At 42.8% G+C, this 27,691-nt stretch overlaps 1 protein-coding gene across 2 annotated transcripts in view; it reads left to right on the top strand.

Moving 5' to 3' along the window:
• Positions 1-711: 711 nt before the first annotated feature.
• The window catches only part of cdh8 (cadherin 8), a 92,214-nt gene continuing 65,234 nt past the window's right edge, over positions 712-27,691 (top strand). For both annotated transcript variants that reach the window (XM_051380121.1, XM_051380120.1), the window contains exons 1-2: positions 712-954; positions 3,019-3,546. In XM_051380121.1, coding sequence (XP_051236081.1) covers positions 3,289-3,546 — 258 coding nt within the window. In that variant the 5' untranslated portion in view covers positions 712-954; positions 3,019-3,288. The remainder of the gene's footprint in view (positions 955-3,018; positions 3,547-27,691) is intronic.

Below are 27,691 nucleotides of genomic sequence, written 5' to 3'. Positions count from 1 at the left end.
AAACACTAGAGGGCTCTCTCCATGGACAGCAGCATGGGCCCCCTCTGCTGTCACTCACACACTCACACAAGCACTCACATTCTGCTATGCAATGATGAGCATGACCTTTATACTAACTGTCTTAATAAGACCTGTGTAACACTTTACCAGCTCCTTGTCTTTTAATAGTCTGGGCTCTTTTATGCACAGAATTTCTCCCCGTATATCCATGTGTCAAGAATACAAATCATAGAAGTGTCAGTTTAAATGGAGGAAGTGCAGTAATCCTACATGACTAGTTTTACTTTCTATTGTGCCAACAGGGCTACAATGTGCGTGTCCTTCTGTCCATTGCTTCAGTATATCAAATGACAGTGTAAATGAGCAGCCTCGGTTTCGTTTCACTGGTCGCGTGGCCTATTTAATTTCACTAATAACCATTAGAAGTGAGGGCCAACTCATGCGTCTTGCCTCAACAAAGAGAAGAGTTTAAATATAGAGAATATATAGGGGGCAAGAAAACACTGTAATGAGAGGATTTTTGCAGCACACACACCTATATAATATCTGCAGCTATAGCCGGCAATTTGAGAGGATAACCTTTGCGCGTCCCCGTCTGGGAAGAGCGGCATGCATTCATTTGTGCGCCTGTTGACCCGGCTCCTCATCAACCCAATGAGCGCCGCTGAGGGGAGGCTCTCTTCGCCACCGTGCATCTCTCCTCCATCTCCTCCTCACTTTTCCAGTTGGCCAGCAAGCCTGTCGGAGCTCTTAACTACAGCCCCCAAACACTGTCACTCCGCCTTGACAAAACTGCAGGAAGGATTTCTAGCCTCTCGCCTCTCCGCGTTTTGCTCATTTTCCCACCGCCTCGACTGAAACGCATTGGACTTTCTTTTGCGTATTTTTGAAGGAGAGGGTAAAAAACAAAACGGTGTAATGATGCAGCAGCGGAAAAGGATGCAAGTCTCACTAGTAAGTACAGCCCGCCACCATGCTATATTAACCTAACAGGTACTATGATTTTTACACTGGTGTTTAGTGGAGGGGGTTTAACGGGACTTCTCATTCTCCATCGCGGGGACATGATACGTTTTTTCCCGGCACATTTACAGGAGCGAGATGACACGGAGGGACAGAGCAAGTCCAGAGAAAGATCTGCAACTTAGGCTACCTTCTTCATTCGAATTTCACTCGCATCTGACGCGATGTAAGACGCACACATGATGCCTGTGTTTGATTTATTTTCCGTGAATTGCACTGCTTGTGCGCTCTAGTGCTACATCTGATGCACAGAGAGGGACTGATTGGAAAGAACGTCTCCTCAAAGGGTAAAACTTCAGAGAGAGGGCGAATTTGGGTAATCCTGGTACGTGCTGCAGACTATTGCAGATGCGTAAAAGGCAAGTGGCAGCTTCAAACTTTATGGCTTCCTTCTTGGTTTCATTTAATTATTATTTTTTAAACGGGTGCGTAGAAATTGAAACATGTTCCGCTCCTGCGTTTGGACTACCTTGGACAGCTCCTCCGCTGCCGGCGCTCTGTTTTCGGCTGAGCTGTCTGGACCGGCTGCTTTCTGGCGGGGAGCTGTCCTACCCCCGTGGTGCTGAAACTGCCTGCTTACTAACGCGCCACAATGACTTATAATGCAGAAAAAAGAGAGGAAAAAATAATAATTGATGCCAGTTATTTATGGTTAAAATTAATTTGGTGTATAATTTTGTATTTTATCATATTAACATACTCCTCTTCTTCTTTTTTCACCCCATCTCCTTCTCCTTTTTATTAACCTGGTCCTGCATCCTTTAGTCTCCGGGTTAGTTGGATAATGTCACAGTAACTCGGATCACTCCACACTTCATGATATTGCACTTGGCTTCAGGTAGAATACGTTACAGCTTATTGTCCTTGGAATTGCATTGCTGGAACCACGTAGCGTATGACCGCAGTGACATACTGCGTGTAGTAAAAGTTACCAGAACTAACACTGACACTGTGCTGAAAGCAAGCCATTCAGTGCTGTGATAGCATGTCCACCTGCATCAGTTTTATCTGAGGACAACTCAAAGCCAACCCTTTGTGTCTGTGCTTTTTTCCCCCTCTGGTTTTGCATTCTGGTGAATAATGCACATCAGTGTGTTGTACACTGAGACGACTGGGCTGTTGTTAAAGCTAAAACTGATGTTGATTAAAGGGCAAAATTTACATCCGGCTACTTCATTTCTGTCTTATTTTACAGTCTTCTCACTCAAATTTTGTTATTTTTATTTGGATGCAGTCTTTCTGTATTAAAAAGACAAACGAAAAAAAACAAAAAACTTTATGTCCATGCTTATCAGAAAACAGCAGTTCCGATGTAACATCCCATATTTGATTCAAACACGTCTCCAAATACCTTCACAATTATCTCATCTGGATTACTTTGATATCAGTGAGCTGCAGCGCTGTTGACATTGTAGAGCTCACCTGCAGCCACCCTCGCTATCTAAAGCTGACACTATTGCGCACGGATGTTTAAGGAATTTGATTGTAGCCCATGGCAATATTTCACCCTAAATGTATCATCAAAACATTAATCATAAGGAACATGTAATTGCTCAAAATCTTTCCAGGATAATCCCCAGAACAACAGATTAAAGCAAGGCAATCTGATGTTGTGGGCTGAATAGCCTCAGAGTATACAGACATAACCATTTGTTGTTCAATTGTAGCAGGATAATATGAAAACAAGATTGGAATAAAGGGTCATGGCTGCTACAGATAGATCATTTGTAATGATGAAGTGACATCTTGGCTTCTTATACTAAAATGAGAATTTCCTTCCTGTTTTTTTTTTAATCCTTTTTAAAAAAAATATCTTTTTGCTTTTCCTAGAAATAGATTTTGCACCTTTCTCTCATTCTGGCTGTCTCGTCTGATTTGTTCAAATGTTTATTTGACCCTATTTTCTTATTCCCGCCTTCCTCTTTTCTCTCCACCTCCTGACAACTCCTCACAAGACTAAAAGCAAACTAACCAACTGTGATTGCTCCCTTATAGGTCTCCCCCTCGGAATAACGCCAAATGGATGCTGTGCTGAGCGCCTCACCCCCTCACCAACTGCTATGGAGGCATGCCAAGCCATGCAAGTGACCTTTATCGCACCATGAATGCAAGCTCTGCCGTTCAAAGAGGACACAAGTAACCTTTCTTGTTATCTAAGAAGGAGCTGTTGATCTGAAGAGAGGAGTTGGAAACGAGAGGCTGAGAGAGAAGAGTCTCCTAAAAACAAAAACAAACAAACAAACAAAGAAAACAGACGACGACAGGATGCCAAAGCGGTCCGAGGAGATGCTCATGGATCTGTGGATGTCCTTGCTGCTGGTGTGGATTACTTGTGTTCCCTGCGTGTCTATGACTCCTATCATAGGCCAGTCCAAAAGTACACAAACTGGTGGGTCTGCAGTGGTGGCGAGCGGTCTTGGCGAAGGACAAAGATTACTGAGCCGCGCCAAGAGAGGATGGGTTTGGAATCAAATGTTTGTGCTGGAGGAATTTTCTGGACCCGATCCAATTCTAGTTGGCAGGGTGAGTGCTGTGATTGTCAGCATTATATTAAGCTCGCTTATCGTGTGGAAACATTAATTCGGCCATTTGAATGCTCCCTCCATTTTTTTTTCTTCCCATGGGCAGTGGGAGGGCTTTGGTTGTCAAGGGGAAGCAGAGATATGGGGACCAGAGAGAGGGAGGCGAGGCCGAGGGGGGATCACGAAATGCTTTTGGAAATAATTAAACTCCCATCAAATAATGGTGGCAATTTTTTTTTTGCTGTGTTGGATGTCCTTGAAATCCAATATACTGTGTAGCAGTCACACAGATTATGTTACTTTTTACTATCTTGTACAAAATACACATGCATGAGAAAGTATGCCTTTCCTTTTTTTTTCTTTTTCCAATTCGTTTTTAATGCCCCATTTCCGACCTCACCCATTTTTACTTGTGAAGGCAAAATTCACAATTAACACACATGCACAAGAGATGGCTATTTTAGTTATGGCTAGTTTTTCCATCGCAGCTCTGTAATGAACAGAACTGCGGGCTAATCCTGCGGCTAAGGGCCACCTGCTCCCTGGCCTGTGTGGAAGTGTACAGGCAGGTTTCAAGGGAGGGGAAGGCTGCTGGCCAGCCCGGCCAAAGCAGCTTGTTCACAGCTCATTGCTGGGACTCACCTGGGGAGAGTCAGCCTGGCAGCCGCTTCACCTCCCTCCCCCAGAATATCACCCAGCCACTCTGGCATGGGCAGGAATGCAGGCCATCAAGCATAATATTTGATCTTGTTCAGTAATAGCTTTTGCAAACAGTGTTTCGGGCTTAATATTTGATAATTGGTGGGTATGCCTTTCTTGTTTACGACATATTGCCATTGTAGTGCCATTGAAATAATTTTTTTTCAACCCTGTGGACATGGCAACTGGCAGCCCTAATGCAAAAAAAGCTGCTTAAATTTTTACTGCACAAGAAAAAAAAAGTCAGCAGTCGTGCAAGTAAATAATTTCACTTCCTCTTGTTTATTTATTTTTTGGTTCTTCTATCCCGAGCATTGTCATATGGCTACATCAATTAAACATTTGTCACCATGTGGGATTTGCACCTGTGTTTTCTAAATACCATACGAACACAAAAATGCTGTTAAGTGATGCATTAATTTTTCAAGCGAGTCAATTAGGCAGCCTCTGCTGGATTCAACAATGGCTTCTCATCAGAATGCTGAAACAAACAAACACTCACCAGGGCCACAGAGCCCATACGTGAGCTTTGAATTTAAAGGTTAGAGCTCAGCTGTGAGATATTGAGCATTAAGGATCTGACACCTGGCAAACTGTTCTATATTTATATATAGTTAACCTTAAAAACGATTCTTCAAAAGGAAAAAGAGAAAGCCGCACAAGAAAATTTAATGACAACAAACAAGAGTTGTGATACATACATCCAAGCTCACGCACTCTACTTGTAATAGGGTGCTGTGAGCCTCTGGCTTCAGTGTGAAATGTTCTTGAGATTGTCAACAGAGTATTGGTGGCACAAAATCAAGCTTTTTACAGGTCATGAAGGATGCATTCTCTCAAGGCCTCACTTAATGCTTTGCAACAAACGTGACTGTAGTGTAGGTTAGTCATAGGTGTAGGCATCTTCCTGAAGGACATGCAAGGATTGGGCGTGGGTTAGGGGGGCGGCTCTGGGTGAAGAAGAACTCGGCTTGCCTTTTGCGAGGCGATGATGATGGGTTGCGTTCACTGCAAGGTTAAGTGCTCATGAGTATGCCTGGCAGAGCTAAGATAAGTCCTATGTTAAACCAAGATGGCACTGTATTGGTTTAAGACTATAAATCTCTCTCCCTCTCAGTCCCTGTGTCTCCTTTTCTTTCCCTTTCTCTGTGTTTCTCACGCTTAATTAAAAAATGAATCAAATGGGTGGGAGGTGTGATTCAAATGGGTCATACAGCTCTGTGTGTTTTGCACAATTTCCTCTGCTGTGTGTGAGGCCGCCTGTGTCTGTGGTTGTGGGCCTGTTACCAAGTAAGTCCACGCCAAGATTGGACTCTATCCATGCCGTAGTTTTGTGGTGCTGGTGGACTCTGAGGCTTAATTATACGTCCATCCCCAATCTTTGTCTGCGACCGGGCTCCCCTCAACTACACCAGCAACGAGAGTGAGAGAGAGTGTTTGTGAGAGGGACAGAGTGAGATTGTGCCATCGATTTTTAACAGTGTGTCATTCTCGGTGTTCTCTCTCAGCAGAGGCTATTAGCATAAATGCAGGAAAGCAAAGGGAGGAGGGAGAGGGGGAGGCGGAGGTGTGGAAGAGTGAGAAGGACGGCCACAAGGCGTGACAGCACCCTTCCCTTTTGCTGTTCTTCTTCAGCGCATCGTTTCTTGACATTGTGATTCAGTGAGCGGTGCGCTCGTCAGCCCCCGTCAGTCCCGTTGGCGTCGGGGAGGCAGACATGCAGTACCTGTTAAAGTGAAGCAGGGGAGACAGCTGTGAAAGCTTGTTGCTCGGCTGTAGCTTAAAACGAACACGGTGTTGGAAGGGATTTTAGGATTACTCATCATGAGCCAGGGACCGTTCAGAAATAACCCGTCATTAAGAATAGAAATAGGCAAATGGAGTGTGAAGGTAGATAGGCTTGAACATATCGCTCACGAGGACTGAGCTAGGGGACGTTTGCTCATTGTTGACGACGAGTGGGAGCTACCACTTCAGCGAGTAAAGACTCTCATGTAGACCATTGGAAGGCAAGCAGAGGGTAATTTTAGGCAGAGCAGCTCTTGATTTACCATTGCAGAACCACAATGGAAAATGTAACCAGGATTTTAAAATAAAATGAGAGTTCTGTAAGATTGTTGTAATCTCGTTGAAGACCTTTCGTCATTTTGGCACGAGGCCTAGCCGAACCTTCTGCAGTGTCAGCCTTGTTTCCCCACCATTTTGCCTCTTCAATCAAAGCTATTTCAATTATTCAAACATACAAAGAAGCAACTCATTTACATCAGGCCATTAAGGCAAAACATTGCTTCAGAACAAAAGACAAACAGTGAACAAACTGCTGTGTTTGCACCAAAGAGAAATCAGAATGTGTTTCCTTTGTAGTGTGAGGCAGATTGATGGCAGTTAGTGCTGGAAAATCTCACAGCCTCAGAAGTAACTTTTCTAGACTCCTTTACTTCCCGGGCCATCATTTAGCATATGGTGTGCGAGGATTGGTAATGATGGATTCCAGTCTGCTGAATTGTTGCACAGATGTGGTAAATTGACTGATCCCTCATCCCATTGTCCAACACTTTTATCCACCACGGCATTGTATGTGTTGTTGCACAAAGAGAATTGATAATCAACCATTAATATTCATCAATTCATGCTGAACTGCGAGATTGCAAGGACTGACAGCAATACAGAAGGAAAAAAGGCTTTGATTATTGATTCAGCAAAGGAAACTGATACGTCCGGAAGAAAAAAAAATAGCTTTGTCTTTGTGCGTGTATGTGCTGGGGGAAGAAGGAACACGAGCTTCATTCTTCCAAACAAGCTGTTTGACAGGATTCCCAACAAGAAGGACCACAGTAGTATCAGATTGGTGGTGTAATCTGCCGGGTGTTTGCTAGAAGCAGAAGTGATATTCTGTAATATAAGTGATGTTTGCTGTGTTCCCCCCAAAATTGAAGACCCTTTTACACTACTGACTTGTCCGAAATGGTTCGATCCTTCTTGCTTGTTTTCCCCTGTAGAGGTACATCCAGGTGAAACTGAAAATAAATCACAGCTTGGATTCACTGGTTCTGTATTTTCTTTGGAAGAAGCAGGTGCCCCTAGTATGTATTTATTTATTGGCTGTATGGTTGTGTCGGATAAAGTGACATTTTAATGTCAAATTCATCTCACTATGACACAAGTTAAGACTGGAGATTCTTATTTTTTGCCTGTTTACCACTTGGACCTGGGCCTGAGCAAGCCATCTTTATCTGAGATAGTTTTCGAAATTCAATTCAGACCTTTTTGTTGCTTTTGTTGCTTTCTGCACTTTGGACTGCCTGTACAAGATGTGGGACATCAGTCTATAAATACTGATGCGAGCTACTTCTGCTCAGCTGGATTGCCTCTCGTCTGTCCCCCACCTCCACCTCCGCCCCTCTCTCTCGCTCTCTCTCTCTCTCTCTCTTTCTCTCTGTGACGGGGTGATTATGGAGAGAGTGACTCTTGAGCCCAAGTAAGCTTGCCTCCAGGGCCGATGGGGTGTGGTACAATGACATTGTTAAAATTTCTCCAAGTGTTTGGCTTTGGTGATGCGAGGCAGTGAGGCAAAGCTAAGGCGAGATTGAGTCCTGAACGCAGCTGCCTGAGACACCCGGGTCTTGCCAGGGGGCCCTACTGTTGCTGGTTTATAGCAGATCAAAGGTTGATCCTCCTTCTTGACTGAGTCTTGCCGATGTGGCCTCTGATTAGCGGGGATCCCCCACCTTAATCTGCATTTACCCCGGCTCCAGCAATTGAGCAGATATCTGGCTCTGCCTTTGATTGATGGATGAGGAGTGGGAGTTAACGAGAATATTAGCCGAATTATTGCCAGTGATTGATGGCCAATTTGACACATAAATTATAAGCATTGGCTCGGATATAATAAATTCTGAAATATAGCCCAAATTAGACACAGGTTCCTGTGCCATAGTGAGAGGGTGGAATCAAAAGGCTGTCATTAAATCCAGGAAAGGATAGCCCATCAATGTTTGTTGGACTTAATTTTATTCCATTTGGTTTCTCACACCCACAGCAGCTCCTGGAATACAGCTCTGTAATCTCTCTTCAGGCAGCACCACAAAGATCGGTATTGAGCTGCAGTGTAGCAGCAGCTCCTCTGTCTCTCAGCCCTTAGATCTCCATTCCCTCCTCTTGTGTAATTTGGAAAAAAAAACATGCTAACATCCTTCTGTTCTCTCCCTCTACCTCCTTTGCCTGCTCTGTTACCACACTCCTCTCTTTCCCCGAGGCTCACCTGTACAGTATATCACTAATGCCGGCAGGGCCATTATATCAATGGGCCATGGTCACAGTCTCCCTCTTCCTTTCCAATCTTTCCCACTGTCTGTCCCTCCCGGTCTGTAATAAAACACTGGGCCCAGCGGTGGCTCTGATAGAGCTGTGGGATCACATTAGTGCTGCCCTCGAAGAGCTTGACAGGTTGTCTATGGCTCTGTGTTGTCGTCCTGGTTCCCATTAACAAGCTGTGTATGTGTATGTGTGTGTCATACAGCAGTTCATTCGGGAGTATTATAGACTAAAATGAAATGAGTGGACACAGGCTTGGATGGAGGATATTTAGACAACATGAGGGTTATGTGTGCAACAGTAAATACAGTGTGTCCATGAAGCTTTATAGCTGGTGTATCTTTGCAAACATTTGCTGGATTGTCACCATAGTCATATCTGTGAAAGATTTCTCTCTAAATTGCTCTATATGTGTTTTGAGCAGAAATTGCAGACTGACATCTCTGGTATTTCAAATTTATAGGTGACCTCATCCTCACTGGCATTATTAGTTTTCCAGGAAACGTATTGTCATTGCTTGTATCTTAAATGTTATTACCAAGTAATTTTGTTTTTACCAGCCTGTCAGTCAGTGATCATTTAGTAGAAGTACTGCAGAGTAAAATGTTATATATGTCTTTCTAAACACACCCACACATATAAATAGAGCATACACAGCTCATAATGCCCTGTCTTTCCTCATGTACCCTGGCGACCGCTGTGCATTAAATCCTGCACTGTATTTTCTCCCTGTGTATTTTCATAAGGGAGCAGAAATCATGTTTCAGCTCAGCGTATCGTAAGGAGGCACACGACGCGTCCCGTCCACGATCCCTGGAAGCTCTCTTGTGTACATGCATCAGCTGCAATTATAATTTAACAGGAAAGCACATTCATTCACACAGCTTCAGAGTCCCTGAGCAAAATAACAAGCTTGCTGCTATCACTCACATCTGTGGCTCAGCATGATTAAATCCATGTTGTACAGTGAGCAGCTCACGCGGGGGCCACTTTCCTGAGCTTCTACATCAGTGCTAATTCATAACAAATGGCCCCTTTATGGTCTCACCTTGGACGGCGTTGCTGCGATTAGCTCTCTCCCATGTCAGTGTTTGTCAGTCAGCGGTGTCAAACTCTTCCAGTACAAATCCACAGAAAGCCTTCTCCTCTCATTAAGTCCAACTCTCCCCCACCCCGGCCCCCGTTTAACTGCTCTCATTCTCCCCCCTGTCTCTCGTCTGCTCCTGCCTCCCTCATACTCCCAGGCTCACCGGGCTTGGCCTGGGCTGGCTGTGCGGAGGTGGAGCGCTTAGCAGGCTAAATCATCTGGCACTCTGCCTTGAACTTTGCTCTAACTAATTTATAGGAATTAAAGCAGTTCACCTCAAACGCTTGGCTCGTGCGCTGCTGTGGCTAAATTAGTCTAGTTTCTTTTCAGAATAGGGATTTTGCCTTGTTTGGATTATATCTTTCTCAAAGCATCAAGAGATGCATTTGCAATTTTAACAGGCTTAATCATCTTGGCCTTTGTCTTGTGCTGACATTTAAAGGATTGTTGATTTCTCAGACCAAACACAGCCTCGCGTATAATCATGTTTTAAAGCGGCAGCGACAGACAACTAAATTAAGGCAACATTAAAGAGCCTGATGTTGGACATTCTGCTTACTTATGAATCTTGCATGTGTTTTCCAGTCAAAACACTGGCCAAGCATCAGTGGCAGTAAATGAGGTTACAATTATTCAAATCTGATTATTCAAATCAAAAGATTATGATTATCTGAAACCTGCTAATTGGCCCTTGCTTCTGACATAGTAGTTGTGGGCATAAGCCACGGCAGCAGCAGCAGCAGCAGCAGCAGCAGCATTAGCAGCTAAAGATTCCTGCTCCCTGTGCCAGTGTGCTCTTGTGGGCTCGACGTTTGGCTCAACTCCCCAGGCAGCTCCTCTCCTATGGATAGAGCCCAGTGTATGTGAAATGCTGCAGGCGGCTGCAGGCGGCTTATCCCTGCGCCTCTGCTCCCATACACGTCCCATCAGCCAAACTGGGACTGCCGGAGTAATCTTGTTAAGAATGGATGTTGTTATTGTGCGGCTGGATGTGCATTTGGCTTCACGGTTAGCTGGGAGCACACGTGGGCTGGAGCCGGAGAGACAATGGGGAGGGAGTTTTGGATCGGGCGGAGGGAGTTTTGGATCGGGGGGAGGGAGGGTGAGTGCCTATTTCTGGCACTTAAAATATGACAACCCTCAACCCTCTTCCTCCTCCTCCTCCTTACTTTCCCTCCTCAGTCCTTCTCGAGCTCCTCTCACCCGCCTCATACAACATAATAACAACAAAGCGGCCCCAGTAAACAGTGGATGTGACATTTACTTGAAGATCGGTGTCTTCACCTATAACAGGTATTAAAGATGATGATTATCATCACTGCCGAATGGAAGGCATAGGGTTGCTCACCTCAATCACTGAGTTGACAATAAAAAAATAAATAAAAAAACACACACACACACACACACACACAAGAAGAATCAATGGTTCTGTCCTTTGCTGTCTCCTCCCTCTCAATGCAACCACTGCTAACTCCGGTATCTGGGTGCCAACAGACTGTGGCTTTGACCTTTCTCACAAATGAATTATTTCGGTTTAATGATCCCTTCTGCAGAAAGAACAAAAAGATAGCTGAAATAATAGCCAAGGGAGGAGAGGCGGGAACGTAAAAGGGCAGCACCCACACACCCCCCGCACTTTATTCTCCAACCTTACTTACACTCTACCTGTGAAGACACCTGTATCCCTCTAATAATGCCTCTGCCTTGTTTTTGTGTCTCCAAGGTGCATGTGATACATCTAGCCCGAGCCTTATAAATTACCTGACTTCAAGAAAAAAATACCCTGGATGTCACAAGCAGGTGGTGATGATGGAAACACACACTTCTTTGTGTGTGAAAGTGACACTTTGGATTTTTCTTTTCCCCTTCCTCCTCCAATGTTTGATTAATTCTTCCTTTTTTTCACTTGGATCAGAAAAGGGGGTGGGAAGCGGAGGGGAGAGGGGGGGGAGTACATGCATGAAAAATTCAAAACGTTATAATATAAAATCCAGATGAATCATGAATGCTTAATGGGAATCAGGGCCGTGTGTGCCGGATGTTGAAATTGTTCTCAAAGAATCCTGGCGTATGTGCGTTGTCTGCCAGCGCCACGTGCACAATGAGGGACATGGCATGTTACACCGCCTCTTTCAGCTGCTCTCTCCTCTCTTGATGGCAACGAAATGAGGTGTTGAGGGACACTGAATGGAGGATGCCAGAAACATGTGAAAAGCTTTTAGGGGGTAGAGGCCGTCTGTTATCGAAGTCTGGCTAATTGCCTTTATCCTAGCCACAACTGCCTGTTGTTGTGCTTGTGGATTGGACATGCACCGACGGTCTATCTGATGAAATATGAACAAATCTTTGCTAACACCCGTTCCTCTCTATTGTGTTTTAATGAAAGGCAGAGTTCCAAGAAAAACTTCTGCTATTATGAATAATAGAACATCCAATTAGTGTAACATCATCGCAGATGAGTTTGAGGAAAGACATGGACTGGTGTAATGTTGGAGGAGTGTGAACATTTAGTTAAGTTATCAAAGTGTTTGACTGTAGTAGGGTTGTGTAGGTTGATTGCTTATGATTTTATAACAATGTCATTCTAGATTAAACCCAGTGCTTTTTTGAAACAGTAAGGGTGTCATTAAAGTCCAACTGAAGTTTGAATTCTTTTCACTTTTTGTGTAAGGAACTAAAAACTGATGATACAGCAGCTATTTTGTTTTTTGTTTCTTTTGTTTTTCAAAGGAGGGTGAAATTATATTTGTAGATATTTGTGGAAACTGTGCCTAAGCTCCAAGCTCCCATGACTGACTGATATTTGACAGCCAGCATTGCTAGGAGACAAGCTGTTAACTTTTAAGTGATATAGCAAATTATTTTTACTGCTTAAATCAACGTTGTCAGTCAGAAGCAAACATTTACACCCACAGGAGAGCACTACTGTAAAGGGCACTGTCACTGCAGAAGCATAAATAAAACTTAAAGGCCCTATAAGGAACCTTCATTTTGTGTCGATTCTGGCGGCCCCTGTGGACAAAAGCAGTAGTGTCTCTAGCTCCTTGTTTGATTGTTCGACCGAATCCAACCTAGTGACAGACATTAAGAATACTACATAGCAATATACAGTTTTGGTATTTGTTTATATTGGTTATATAGAGGCATCAGCATTATATCGAGACTGTTTAAAAACTCCTTGTAGTACATTTAAATTTCTTCTTTTTTGCAAAATTTTCACTCTTTGGAAGTCACAGTTTTATGTCCACAAGTCAAAACAACCAGAGAATATACAGCATGTACTGATTTTAATTTTGCTTCAACTTTAAATACTATAAAGCATTTCAGTAATTATATGCGAGTGCATTAAAGAGCTATCCATTCTCTAAGCTTACCTTGCTCAGGGTCACAGGGGGCTGGCACCTGTCCCAGCATGCTCTGGCCAAGAGGCAGGGTACACCCTCACAGCCTGCCATGCTATCACAGGGCTAACACACATTCACACTCACATTCACACCTACAGGCAATTTAGAATTTCCAGTTCAGCAGTTAACCTGAATGTCTGTGGGCGGACGCCGGAGCAGATACAGGGAGATCATGCAAAGTCCACAAAGCTCTGCTGCACAGTCTTTACTAATTAATGTTACTTTTTGAAAATATAGCAAAAAGCTGCTGAAAGACAGTTAAAATCTATATAAAAGCTTGCTTTGTTATTCACTTTTGCGCTTAAGAATGCCATTTGAAATGGATTGAACTGAAAATCCCAAAATACAACATTATCAACAATATTATGCTTTAAAGAAATTCTCTTTGGGTACTGAGCAGTGAAAACAAGAAGTGCAAAGATACTTTAAATTTCACAAAAAACGAGGAGCTGTGTCTTAGAGGGAAACCCCCTGCGAGTCTCATGAGATGACTCTCCTCGCCTCTAAGAAGAGGAACACTCTGCCAAATGGCACAGTGCCCTTTTATGTTACTTTCTGTGCTTTATCTGCGTCACGAAGCCGCGTTGCTGCTGTTAGCTGATGAAGACGAGGAGCAGCTGCGGTGAGGCAGCAATATTTTAATGGCTCCACAGATCTTTGAATGGTTTGTCATCGGGGGAAACGACCTGGGCCAACCCCAAAACCATTGTAGCCTCCATCTGGATGGAAGCAGTCACACAGGTCCTCGTTTCCCTCCATCTCAATCTGTGCAGCACTCCCAGTGTTTACAGAAGCCGGCGCCCGCTTGAATCACCACTTGCCAAGATGTGGCATGTTTATCAGTGTCTCTCTCTGCACACAGTAACACGCAGGCACATAAACACAGATGCACATGCAAACACAAACACACATTGTCTATGTGTCTCATTGAGTAGCCAGATAAGAAAACATGACATTATCTTTTTGGTTTGTCTGTGTACCTGTGCACATACAAACACACACACACACACGTGTCAGTGCCTGTGTGTGCAGCCATGTGTCCACACATCGTGTGTGCAGTCAAAATGCTAATGTCATATCTGTCTTGATGACCTTTTCTTCTTTGTTGATACCCGATGTTTTTATAAATACCGAGCTGATATCCTGGGATGTGTAATTACCGCACCGCAGCAACACACAGTCTCTTTATTAGTTTTCTGACAATGGCCTTCATCGTCACCGCTGAGTGCTCTGTGTGAGTATGTGAGTGTGTGTTTTGGTGTGTGTGAGGCTCTTCTGTTGACCTGTTTACACAGCTGAATCCTACAGTACACTAGCAGTCCTCACAGTGCATGCTGCTGCTCACACACGTCTGATAAAGACAATGTATCGAGTGTGTGATGCTGCTTCTATTTATATGTCAGTTTAGCTCAACAATAGTCATAATATCCATAATATCCCATTTGCTATCCAGTTATTCATCTACAGGAGCTTCTTAGAAATGATCTCAGGGGATTCATAAATGGATCATATCCAGTCGAACACGCAGATGAAAATAGGATGGAGGGATTTAACTGAGCAGATACCTGAGTGCGCTGTATTACCTCAACAAATACCACATCAGATCAAGGTGGGATTCAGATCAGGTGTCTCGAGCAAGATCTTTGCACACAATATGTGTGCTAACATTTACAATGCAAAAATAGGAGCGGGATTCCTGCCTTTGTTGCATCACTGGTGAGGAGGGAAAATGCATGTCAAAAAGGTCTCTGTGCATATGTAATGGGATCCTACTCTACACCGGCTCAGCGTTTGTCGATAAGGATCACACTCCCCAGGTTCGACTCCGGGGATTAGGGCAGAGGCCGTTTGATCTTGGTGGTTTTGCATAAAAATCACAAGTCTCCTGAATCCTTTAGTAAAGGAGCTGAGTTAGCTAATTGGGGAGGGGGTTCTGCTGCATGCTGGGATGGACACACTGTAGCTTCATGTAGTGTCCTCAAGATGCCTTTGACAACGCAGCAATTACAGTAAAGTCAGAGTGCTGTGTTAATGATGCTTTCAGAGTGGAGGGGAATAGAAAGCTGTTTTGAGTCATGCAGCAATTGACACACTGTAACTATGCTTTCAAATAGAGCAACACACACACTCAGTACTGTGTACATGTGAGCACAAACAGCAACTCATCCCAATCGCAGCCGGCAATCAGACAGGAAACTAAACTTATCCATCATCAAATATGAGCCATGGTCAGCCTCAGCAGCCTGTGAAAGTGTATCGTGAAATGATCCAGAGCTGCGTTCAGGGTCCCTTGCGTCCACATCTGATCCACGTGTGCCTAAGCGGCCAACGCAGCAAAAGCAGAGAGGGGTGTGCCAGTTACGGAACATAATTGCTACTAATGACCATTAGGAGTTTGGTTTTCATCCTCCAGGGGCCTTAGAAAAGGCCTTTCGTCTTATCAGTTGATTAGAAGCAAATAGACGGGGCCGGATCCTGCATATTAAGTAAACAGGGGGCTAAAATGGTGTTACTCTATCAGGGGGAAGCCTAATGGAGTAGCTTGGAGCTCATCCTCTGCTAATGCCTGAGCTCCAACAAATGGACAACTGCTCACAAACCCCCCCTGCTCCACTTGTCAAATATTGGTAGCATTTTTCTCCCACCAGTTGAAATTGTATCAGTAAAAAACAAAAACAACAAAAAAAATCATTCCATCGGCTTGGGGCTTGGACTCAGTTTACTTTCCTGTTCCTAACAGCAAAATGCTGTAGACCTTTGTGCTGCTCTGTAGTAAAGGCACTTATGCCTTTCCAGCAGCAGTACTGGTATCCAACTGTCAGCGATGGCAGCAAAGTTGTTTTTTCCTCTCTGTGGATTCATTTGCATTATGCAAATGAACAATTGATATGGATCTTCTCCCCTCCGATGAACATTTTGCACAGCAATTTGCCAAGCAAGTAATTACTTATTGATAGAATGATATTACACAGGAAATTGTTGTATAAAATGGCAAACTCATCTCATTGAAATGGTGGCAAAAATAATAAGAACAACAATAATAAAATTAGAAATCATCAGTTAAATGGACATGAGTTATGGAGGCTTGCATTCATCACGGCTGCTCTCACTGCGCTCTCTCCACCGCCACCTGTGGTTGCACTCTGGGCTGGTGGCTTTGCATTTTAATTAATTCCAAACATTATTAAGGATACAAATTCACTGTCTCACTCCACTGCACTACGCAATGTAGTTGAGCTGCAGGAATATCAGCAATTGTGATGGAATATTTATGCTGTGTTTGTGTACCCTGCATGTTACATTGTGTCATGACCAATGATAAAGGTTTTTTTTCTGGTCTTAACATGGTGAAACTGAAGGGTTGGAAAATATAAAATATATATATATAAAATAACACTTTATTTAGATAGTCCACCTACAGGTAAAGTATTTGTAACATTCTTCATTAGTAGTTGAGGTTCAACAACCGTTTTCTGATATTACACCACTCTGCTTAGGCACACAAAACATCATGGTTAGGGCATGTTTATGAATTGTAACATAAAGTCTATAGATAATATGTTAAACATCTACAGACAAAACAAAACTGTTTAAATGTTACAACTACTAAGAGTCTGTAGGCGGATGATCCAAATAAAACAAATCAGCTCTGTTAAATTTACAGTTGATGACTGATGGCTGCACACAGTACAGTACGTATTACAAAATGGTGACTTTTCAACATTAGTCTATTTAGACGGACATCATGTTTTACGGTATACCCGTGCTCAGTTTGTTTCAACAAAAGAATCTCTCTGCTGAATTATAAATCAAAGGCTGGATTTGAAAACTGTGTAAATGCATTAAATGTTTTTCATATTTTGGCCAGATGAGGCCGGTTTTCAGCACAGTGCTATTTCAACTGTAAGGCAACATCAAAGCAACCAAAAAGACGCAGCCCTACAACACTGTGACCTCTGGTAACCTTGAGAGAAAAAAAACCCAAAAACCCAAAGTCAATAAAGGGATTAATATCACTCCAGCAGGACCAGCATTTATTTAATTATGTTATTCAAATGACCTATCTCACAGTTAGATTTCCTTTTGTATGTTTCCACCTTAATTGCAGAAAGAAATTATTTCCCAATGTGTTGACAATGTTGTGTTTGCTTCAGAGCCACTCCAGCTCTAATATCGAGCACCCCGAGAGATTGGCACCTGGAGGAAAACAGAAAGGGGAAAAAGAAAAAAGGGCCAGTGTGCAGCTGCATTTTCTTCCTCAGTAATCGAATCCCTCAAAAGGGGTCCATTTTTCTTCATCTCCCCAGGTCCACAGGACCTTTAAACAGAGCAAGGCACAAAAAGAAAGCGCCATAGAACACAATTATAATTCCAATATAGTCTTGTAAAGAAAATGTAAACAGATAGCCGGGCTGCAAAGCTGCCCCCATTTTCCCAGAAGACTGGTAATAAAGTAGAAAAGATGTAATACTGGAAGAGGCTTTTTACCCCCTGTCCCTTTCTCACTCCAGAAATTGAAAAGTGTGGCTCTCCGCGATGACGTTGGTGGAATAAGAGACACTCTGAGATTTATGGGAGATTTAAAGGAGAGACAGAGGAGGGGTAGATTTTACCAGAGGCGTTAATGCGGTTTTGCAAATGAACTCTAATGTGCGAGTATTGATAAGAATAAATGGTGCTCTGCAGTGCTGGTAGAGCCGCTCTTTCCAGTACACCAACTGTGCATGTTTTGTCACAGGCTTAATTTCAGAACCCTCCAGACTCTGACGGGAGACACAAACAAGCCACCGTCCCCTCCAGAAATCTGAACAAGAGCAAATTGGTGGCAAATTTTGATTTGTAAGAGCGTGCTGCTTTTATATTGGCAAATCTTGAATTCTCGGGGCGAGACATTTTTTATCCCTTCCCATAGTTTCCTCCTCTCTTGAATATTCCGTTTGTTGTGTGCTGTCTTGGGGGTAGCATTTGTTTTATGCTCAATTTTGTTTTTTTCCCCCGAATTTATTCTCCAATCATTGGAAGGCAGAGGAAACAGCAAAAGGCTGCTTATGATAATTTCCTGGCAGTGGTTGCAACTGTCCTGACAATAATTACTGGTAGTGGGAGCTGCTTGGGCACACAACTCAAGGGTGTGTGTGCATACAGGACCAAATGTCTTTTTGTTGCACTCATTCACAACAGTCACTGCTCTTTGCTCTTCAAATCATCTCTCATTTATACTTCAGAAGCTGCTGTGAATGCTCACATAAGGTCAAGAGTGTGGTTTGTAAAGAAACAAGAAGCGCTGATGTATTCTATGAAAGTTATTCTACTGTTATTTAGTAGAGGAGTTTACAATACAAAGTCTGCTGCTGTTTTGAGCCATAAGGGCTGTGTGGTAAGATCAAGTGGCGTGACCTTTAGCATGTGAATCTGGTAGGCTTACTCACTCAGCCTAAGAGAAGAGGCTCCCGAAGCTGGTTAGTGGGATGACTGTGACTGGTTTCCCACTGTGTAAATCACAGAAAGAAAGAGAGATGCATGGATGTTTGTACTCATGCGAGTGTGCTTGTATGAATGTGTGTGTACCCTCCTTGTTGTCTATGCGTGTGTGAATCTCAGTCCGGGCCAAGAAACAGTGAGGCCCGGCAGGCCGGGAAAGCGTGGAGGAGGAGGTTGGGTGAGGGGGGTGTGACAGTTTAGTGTGAGAAGGGGAAATGGCATGGTGCTGCTGAAGCTAGTCATCCGTCTGCTGTGACACCCAGCGTGCATGGAAGATGTCCCCGGGACTCGGCAAGGCAGAGAGGAAGTGTGGTCGTGCAGAGGAGTGGGTGGCAGAGTGGAAGTGTCATCCTCTCTGTAAGTGTCACTCTGTCTCTGGTTCACTGTCTGTCTGTCGCACACGGACGCTGTATCTTCGCTTCGCACTCCCTGTCGCTTCCCAAATGTTCGACCGCACAAATGCACAAAGGTTTTTATAACCTGTTGAACGCCGGGCTTCCGTTACACTCCTTTTCGGCAGCGCCTGTGGCATAGACACTGCATGTATCAGCTAGGTATGCTGCACTCAAACATTTGTTCTTAAGTTGATTAGGCTACTCATAAAATTAACTTCTTCCAACGGGTTTTTCCACATTATTTATGTCAACACAACTCATCAAAATAATGTTTGCAACTTAAAAATTTTATCGAAATCAATAAATTAGAAGTTGTATCTTGCAACCATGCATTTATTGTAGCGGTGACAATAACACTGAATTACTTGTGTGGATATTGTCACTTAGCATCCAGCTTTTGCCATAGTACACATAAAACATGGCAAAACCTATTGAAAACCTGTACGACTGTACTGTTCTTTGTATTGTATGGGTTCACATGTCATACAGATACTCCACAACCACTGTGGTTTTCAGAACTGTTCTCATGCTTTCTGCATCCTGAGGACTTGCAGCTCTGTAGAACATTACACTACTTAGCATAAAGGAAAACACAAGTGGAACAGTACTTAATGTAGAGCAGTGATTTTAAAAGGTGCTCTATGTCATTGTGTCTATGGGAGACAGAAAACACCAGAGAGCAATTCCATGAAGGGCAGCCCGTCTGTTGAAGGAGTACGATGAAGGGAAGACAAGGTCCTACAAAGGAAAAGAACTGGGGCCAATGCAATTATTCTATGCATCTAATTTAGCTAACCCTTAATTGGAGGATGCTTTTTTTGAATAGTATTATGAACCCTTTCAAATTGGTATTTTTACTTTCTTGTGCACAAGTTACATGCACAAATATTCTTATTGTGTGTGAATGTACAGACACAGTGAAAGGATGTTCTGATTCATAGTACTGTAAAGTGATGTATGACAAAACAAAACAACAAAAAAACACCCAATGTTTTCTGTCATGCCTTTTTTATATTTCTTTGATTTTAGTTTGAGGTGAATATATATATTATTTTTTTTTTACCAAGGTTCCCAGCATGTTTTAGGTGATGTCAACAGCAAGTTCTGTGGTCACATGAGGTCAGTGAGTAGGCTGCGTTCTCTACCTGAGCAACTGATGCTGCATTTAGGCGAATTTCTTGCTTGCAGGGTAACTACGGATAAACCACATCACTCCTGACATTAAAGAAAAAACCTAAACTTTATGTTTTTTGAGGCAAGGGCTGACGTTACGGGTAAGGGTCATATATTTGTAGTGGTAGTTCTCACATCCTTTACCTGAGTAACTGCAGTGCTAGTACAAGTAATTATTATTTATTATTACATAGTGTTGTATTATTATGTGTTTTATATGATTGCAATTGTTTTTAATGCATTAATGCGTATATGTGAATAGTAGTAGGTGAGGTGGAGCTCATTGTAACTGTACTTTTTAACTGTCGGTTAGTTTGATCTTTAACAATGGATCATATTTTATAAAGATGTGTGTTTTAGATGTAAAATTTTACTTTGTAAAGAAAATGTTAGCTGTAAAATATATTCAGTGGAGTATAAATCGGCAAGTATCTCAATATGTAGTATCTATAAGTGCAGTACTTACACAGCAAATACACAGCAAATATACTTAGTGAACCCCCCCCCCCCCTTCCCTGCATTACAAGCACTAGTTATTAATGTTGGTACCTTCAGTATCAAGTTCTTCGCAGTGGGTGACCCAGTTGGGAGAGGGATAAAGACAAAGAGAGACAGAGAGACTGAGGGGGGAGCCAGAGTTGCTGGGAATTTAATGGCTCCTGCTTGCCAAGTGTGGTCATGAGCCTCCAGTGAAAAGACAAGGCCTAATCAAAAGCCCCACACCGTGTGAGTGACAGCATCAAAGTGCATCTGCATACGGCGGGGAATTCTCCCAACTTTCTGATTTCTTCACAATTAAAGTGGGTGCGGGAATGGAAACGCACGCTGTGATGATTTCTTCCTCCTCTCGTTTTTTTTTCTCTCTCTCTCTCTCTCTCTCTCTCTCCCCCTCTCACCCTTTCCCCCCGTAAACAACATGAGTGCTTATCCCGTTCGCCTGTTATGTTTGTGTACATTATTTCCCAACCCTCAGGAGGCCCAGAGGAGGAGAGGGAGAATTAAAAAGGGAGAGAAAGAGCTGAGGAGTGAAAATGTAGAAAAGAGACTAAGAGAAACACTGCTGAGAGGAAGAAAGAGAGACAGACAGAGCAGGGAGAGAGTGTGAGAGAGCTGGATTTTCACACCATTACTGCTTGTAGAGCATTTTAGCACCCTGAGTAACTATGCTACGTCAAAAAAAAGTGATGTGCCGCTGCATGAAAACATCTTTCTGGAATACGACAGTGTGACCTGCAGCAATAGCGGATGACCAACAAACTATAAACACAACTTGAATGATTTTCCAAGCTTAAAGACATTACAGTTGCTCGTGTTTGCTCAGTGGCAAGTTTTCCTCTGTTTCTGTCCGCTATTACATATTTTGCCATAAATATTTCACACTGAAACTCATCAAAAAAACATTTTTTGGGACGGGGTAGCAAGCAAAAACTCCAGGAGGATAAAATTTGTTTGTCAGGTTGCATACTTTCGATCTCCGTTTCCCTCCCTCGCATTAGCCGATTGGCCACTCAAGTGCTGCTTCCTATCAAGGGAACTGCAAAACTCTGCACGAGCCAGAATGATGGAAATTACTTTTCTGGCTTCTCTGTGTGGCTCTAGCATAAGGCCAGGAGTCTATTTCAAATGTAATTGAGTTTGGTGCGTTCACAAAGGCAAACTGGTGTGTTTGTGACCAAAACGATGCACATTATTCAGCTTTTGGATATGTGGCCAAACTTTTAGCACAACTACATTCACCTCCTTCCAAAAATTCACCCGGAACCGGTTGGCAAAGCCATTTGATTGGTTTTGTTTTATACCTGCGTCCTTTAGACCTTCCAGTCTCCCCCACCTCTCCTCCCAAAGTGACTCCCAAGCTCCTCTATTTGGCTTTGATGTTATTAAATGAAAAGACCTCAGGTTGCAGCGAGTGTACTGGCACTTGCTCACAGCATCGCACTCGACGGCGGCATTTGGGAACACACCAAATTCAATTTCTTTCAGTGCCAGCCTAATGACGATGACGACCTCGCAGAGTAAATGCAAAGTTAAAACTTTTATTTGACACAAGCTCTTAGAAATTATTCCTGATCCTGTGACGCCCTTTGTTTTTCCATCCACCCGTACCGACAGTGCAGGTCAATAGGTTCGGCCACCCTGTTTCTGTGTATGTAAGCATTTTTGCCAGCATCTGGAGCGACTAAATGGATATTGGAAGCTGTTGCCGGAGCCGAAAGAATGTTGGACAATGGTTGAGATTGATGAGTGTTTGGGCGCTTTCCCTGTGACCCCACCGCATCTGGCAGGAACAAAGTCAGGCAGGTGTGACAGCCAGCATCCATCTACTAGTCAGCTGTAATAGGGAGGGGGCATTTGTACAGGGACACACATGCACAAACAGACGCGCACCAACACACTCATGCTCAAACACACGCACAAACTCAAGCACACTACAGCCTGTGTTTTCCACACGTTTTAGCAAGCACAGATGCACACACATTGCTGTCACATACACAAGCCTGTAATCGAGGCTCAGGCACACACACACACACACACACACACACACTGACTCAGGAAAAAAAAGAAAAGCCTTCCTGGCAAGCTTCACTGTGTGTCTTTCCAGGAAGCAGTCGTTTTGTGATGCTGACTTCCTTCAAATGTCTGTGAGCTCTCATGTCTTATTATGGGAGACAAATGGCATGTCGTCCTGACGCTGTGTCCCGACTCATTAAGCTCCGGACATGACAACCATCGCAACACATTTCACTTAACTGTGTCCATCTCTGCTGGTTGAACGTGTGGGACACTCAGAGTCAAAATGTAATAATAGATATATCAAGCTGATATTCTGTTTTGAGTTATTAGCTTGTTAGTGTCATTTCGGATTGAGGTCCCTCTCTGACCAAAACTACATCAGAAAAATCTTACATGCACATTTTTCTATTATTCAAAAAAGGCTTTCTATAAATGATCAGTAATAGACAATAATTATCTTAATGACCAGTCACGCTGTCTTAAAGGGTTGGGTCACTCATAACAAACAAACCAAACCAGACAATCTTTATGTGCCCAGGTTTTCAATACAATGAAGATAACGTTAATTTCATTTGTGATTTTTACAGCATTAACAATTTATGTAAAAAAAAAAAAAAAAAAAGCAACATCTCCATACAAATACACTGAGCCTGTATCACTGGTTAACCAAAAGACAAAACACCCCTTTTTTCAGCGCAACTACTTCCTATTAAACTGTTATATGGGTTCTGTGGATTATTCAAAGTAACTGGGACATGTTTCTGGAAATAAATGTTTCTGTTGATTTGAAAAAAAAAAAGAATCATTGACTTCCAAATCTTAGAGATAGATATCTAAAAACCTAAGAAAATCTAACCAAAAACCATCTGCATGGCTGAATATGATTGCAGGTAACCAAGAAAATATATTCTTTCTTCTATCTTTTTATTGAGGTACGTTGATTTAACAATCAAAATGTTATCAATCCAGTTCGAAATACACCCAGAATCAACTTTTTTATCATAACCAACTGAACACATAAAAAACACTACTATCCACAGGGGTCTACAGCGTCTATGATTGGTTTCCTTAAATTAGTATTTTCAGCACCTCCTTATACCAACCTGTCAGGGAAATTTAAGGATGGCTTGTTGCAATATCAGTTTTACATCCCCTGTACACTGTCCATCTCAACTACTAATATACACTGAAGGGCTGGTGACTCCAAATCATATGTAATCCAGGTGGCCACTTCTTTAACCTCTATCCAAAGTTTCTGGATCCGTGTAAATTTCCAGATCATCTGTGCATATGTGAACATTTCTAATTTAGCCCAGCCTGCCCTTTTAACGACAGCTGATAATGCAGCATGTGCAGTATTTTACATTTAAGCGTGAGCACCCCCTTCTCACAAATTTATATTTGTTTGCCTCTGAAACAGACTTTTTTGGGGTCAAGTGGACATAATTTGTTTGATTTTTTTCTGGAAAATGTAAAATGTTATAAACAATATGGGACCAGGATCAATAAATGTGAAGTGGCTTTAGTGCTAATTTATTCTTAAAATGTTTCCTCTCTTAGTATTACTGCAAAGGAGAGTGAGTGCCTTCCCTCTAACTGATTCCCATATATCGTTTTATATTTATATTTTTAATTTAAATGAACAAACGAGTGAGTGACAAATGAGTAATCATAAATCATTGTATTACTCTTAATATTTCTAAATGGTGTTACAGAAGGTTTTAACATAGCAAAATACAAATTAAAACCACTAAAACCACAGATCTGTTTTTGTGTGTGTGTGGTCAAAATGCTAAAGATAGCAATTAAAGCCTCCAAAAACATCACATACTGTAACTGCAGTCCAATGTTATACAAACATGCAGGCTGACAAGCACAACCGCATGTGCTCCTGTACCAAAATATGCTGGAAATAACTCAGCCAGACCTGTGTGCTGTATGAGGAGGATGGTGACATTTAAGGAGCAGGGCCTGAATGCAGTCATGCAGGTTCTCTTTGCAGTAAAAGCATCTCTCAGCTGGGTGGTCTATGCCACCATTGTTAGAGTCCCTTACTGCGTCAAGCCCCAGGGTACTAGCCTCCCCCACCCCACACTCACCCACCGCTACCTCCACCACCTCCACCATCACCGTCAACACTCCCCTCCCTTCGCTGGCATGGAAAATCCCCCATGAGCCTCTTCTCTGATGTAAATCACAGGTAGGGGAAATGTGAGCCCGGCTGATGCACCGGCACTGTGCCGTGAAATCTCTGTTGACATTACCGACGGGCGATTCCAGAAAAAGACACAGAGCGAGAGCAGGAGAGGAGGAAGAAAGTGATAAAGAGGGAAAGGGAGCGAAAGAGAGCGAGATGTGAGGAGACGTGAGCATTTCAGGGAGTCACTTTTGACTTATCTGCGTCTCCAGGATGATGGACAGAACTCAGTGGGCTGCACACTTTCATCCCCAGTCTCTCATTGAGATTTGGCATGTTTAATGATTTTTTCTCCTCTCCTCTTTTATAGGCAGACACAGAGAAACTCTGTCTGTTTTTACAGTTCTTAAAAAAAGCACCTTTAATTCAGCCTCTGGATCTTACAGCTATAATACCCTCTAGGCCTAACCTGTTTTCTTACTTTTCTTCAGGTAACCTTTTAACAGACAAAGATTGATTTTTCTCCAGCTTTGGTAGCTTTGTTATGTGATAGCAAGAAGTGGAAAGATGAAGATAACTTGGAAATGAAGTGAAGGTAACAAGGGAATCAGGGAAATGGGTTATGAGAGGCAATTTCCATGCCCACTCCCCCTTTCCATGCACCGAAGGGAAGACTAAAATGACTTTTACTTTAGTGTATGAAAATATTTCGTTCATCTCAAGTGTGGCATTCCAGGAGGGCTTTGCTATCATTTCTCTCACTTCTTCTTGGTTTTATGCTATTGGAGTGGTGCAACGAGATGTAAAAGTTTGCCCGGTTGAGCCAAAGGATGTGATTATGTAAGCGAGAGAGGCCTTGGATATTTGTTTAATGTGGCAGAGGAAGGCTGGGGGATTTTGTCCCTGAGCGACATGGTAATGCTCTCGATGTTCGCCCATGTGGGGTTAGGGAAGGTATAAAAGGAACATGTCATCACTGTCCGCTGCATAAGACAACAGAGATGACTCTCTCTCTTGTCTACTTTTTCCTCTGCTCCTTGCTCTTTTGTTCTCCCTCTCTTCCCCTTCCCTCCCTCCCTCTCTCTCCTGGTCCGTGTTCCAGACAGAGTGTGAAACACGTATAGTGGCATCGTGACACACAGAAGGAGTGCTTGTGCTTGTAGCTGCCGTCCACTCCAAGGTGATCTGACATCTTAAAGCGATGCTCTGCGCAATTGCACATTCACTCAGACAAGCGTGTTGACGTTGCTGCCTAGCCAAAGGACCCATCCTGCCCCCCTCTCCCCTTTCTTACCAGTCTGAAGCCGGCTGCCAAGTGCTTCCGCGAAGAGGATGGCTTAATTGTTTCTGCCACAGCCATGCCTCTTCTTCATTTTTCTCTCTTTCCTTCCTAATCCCAGGGACGGGAAAATGGAGCTGTTATTTGCATGTCTAATGATACTCAATATCACAGGCCTCTCAAAGGAGAAGGCACAGATGATTATTAATACAGCCAATGAAGCCCTCATTTATACTGCCTTTTGTTCTTAGGCCTGGGCAAATACTGCTTTCCAATACCTGCTTTTTAAAAGCCGTATCCCATAGAGAGATACGTTGGCTTTGAATGTGGAAAAACTACTGCAGATCCACGCAAAGCCTTTGTGCGTCTCTCTTTGTTAGCTTGAACTCTAGCATAAGATAGTAATGTACAAAAAAGATACTTAGTCAAAATAATGATCCTGCTGGAGAGGAGATCAGTACTACTATTTTTAGATGTTTTACACATACAGGTCATGATCCCCTTTTCTGGCAGCAATTGGTCTTGCTCATAAATCTGTTAGCTTTCCTTACATGGAGAAAAGTTTGGCATTCAAAGTTACAGAGATTTAACTGATCGTCTGCATTCATTGGACATTAAAAATTGATATAATAACGCCATAGCCTGCAGTGCTGTTGTAAGAAAGGGCCTACAGAGTCTTGCTCTAAGACAAACAAAAGTGCTTAGCAAAAGCTGTCAGAGCCCATTATTCAAGTCCCCATACAGAAAACTTACTGTATACCTGCAGGAATTTTCAACACCAGCAATGCATGCCTTTCCAGCAGTGGCAGTTGGCATTGAAACTGGCTAATTTGCAAGGCTTCTCAGGTTGAGAACAATGACTTTGACAGCTCGAACAGGCACTGTGGAGTACATCTGCATTTTTTCGCTGGAATAAGCCCCAAAGAATGGCTCCGGCACTGCATGTCTTCCAATTATGGAAATTTGTGCATGTCTATATATACTATACTATATGAAACAACCCTTGAAACATGCATATTGGAATGCAGAGGAAATCTGAATTATTGTCCCTGCAGGTTTGTTTATTATTTTTCTTTCTAGTAGTAGTAGGTTTTGTTCATTATTATTATTTAAAGTTAAATTTATTCCAGATTCATAGTAGATTGCGTAATCCAAAGTCTCACATATGGTGCAGTATGTGCATGATTCAACATGAAATGTGTTATGTTCTCAGTTTGGCAAGGTCAGTTTTCAAGGGGGTATTCAAATATTGTACTTAAGAACAGTTTTGTGGTGCTTGTACTTTCCATTTTATGACACTTTCAGTTTCTACTCCTCTATAATTTAGAGGGACATATTTTACTAGTAGATACTACACATTTTATATAGCCAATAGGTAGCACACTTTTCTGACACACAATAGACCACGGATCCCCATTTTATCCCAGGGTCCCCCATCCAATAGGATTTTTAGATGTTTTATTGCCGACAGTGTATGAAACCCATGACCAAAATAGTCATATATTTTGTTATAGTGTCTTTTATTATAATGAAAATAAACTATCTCAAGGACCCCTGGGGGATCCCACTTTGAAAACCACTGAATTAAACAACCTTACCCAAATCCAAATTATCAAATTTTTTAAAAGGTTTTAATCATCCGGTGTGATGTGTGCTTTTCCTT

The sequence above is a fragment of the Dicentrarchus labrax genome, unplaced genomic scaffold (assembly GCF_905237075.1).
Source record: "Dicentrarchus labrax unplaced genomic scaffold, dlabrax2021, whole genome shotgun sequence".
Classification (NCBI taxonomy): domain Eukaryota; kingdom Metazoa; phylum Chordata; class Actinopteri; family Moronidae; genus Dicentrarchus; species Dicentrarchus labrax.
The sequence above is the reverse complement of the archived record's forward strand: the minus strand, read 5'-3'. Positions and strand labels throughout refer to the sequence as shown.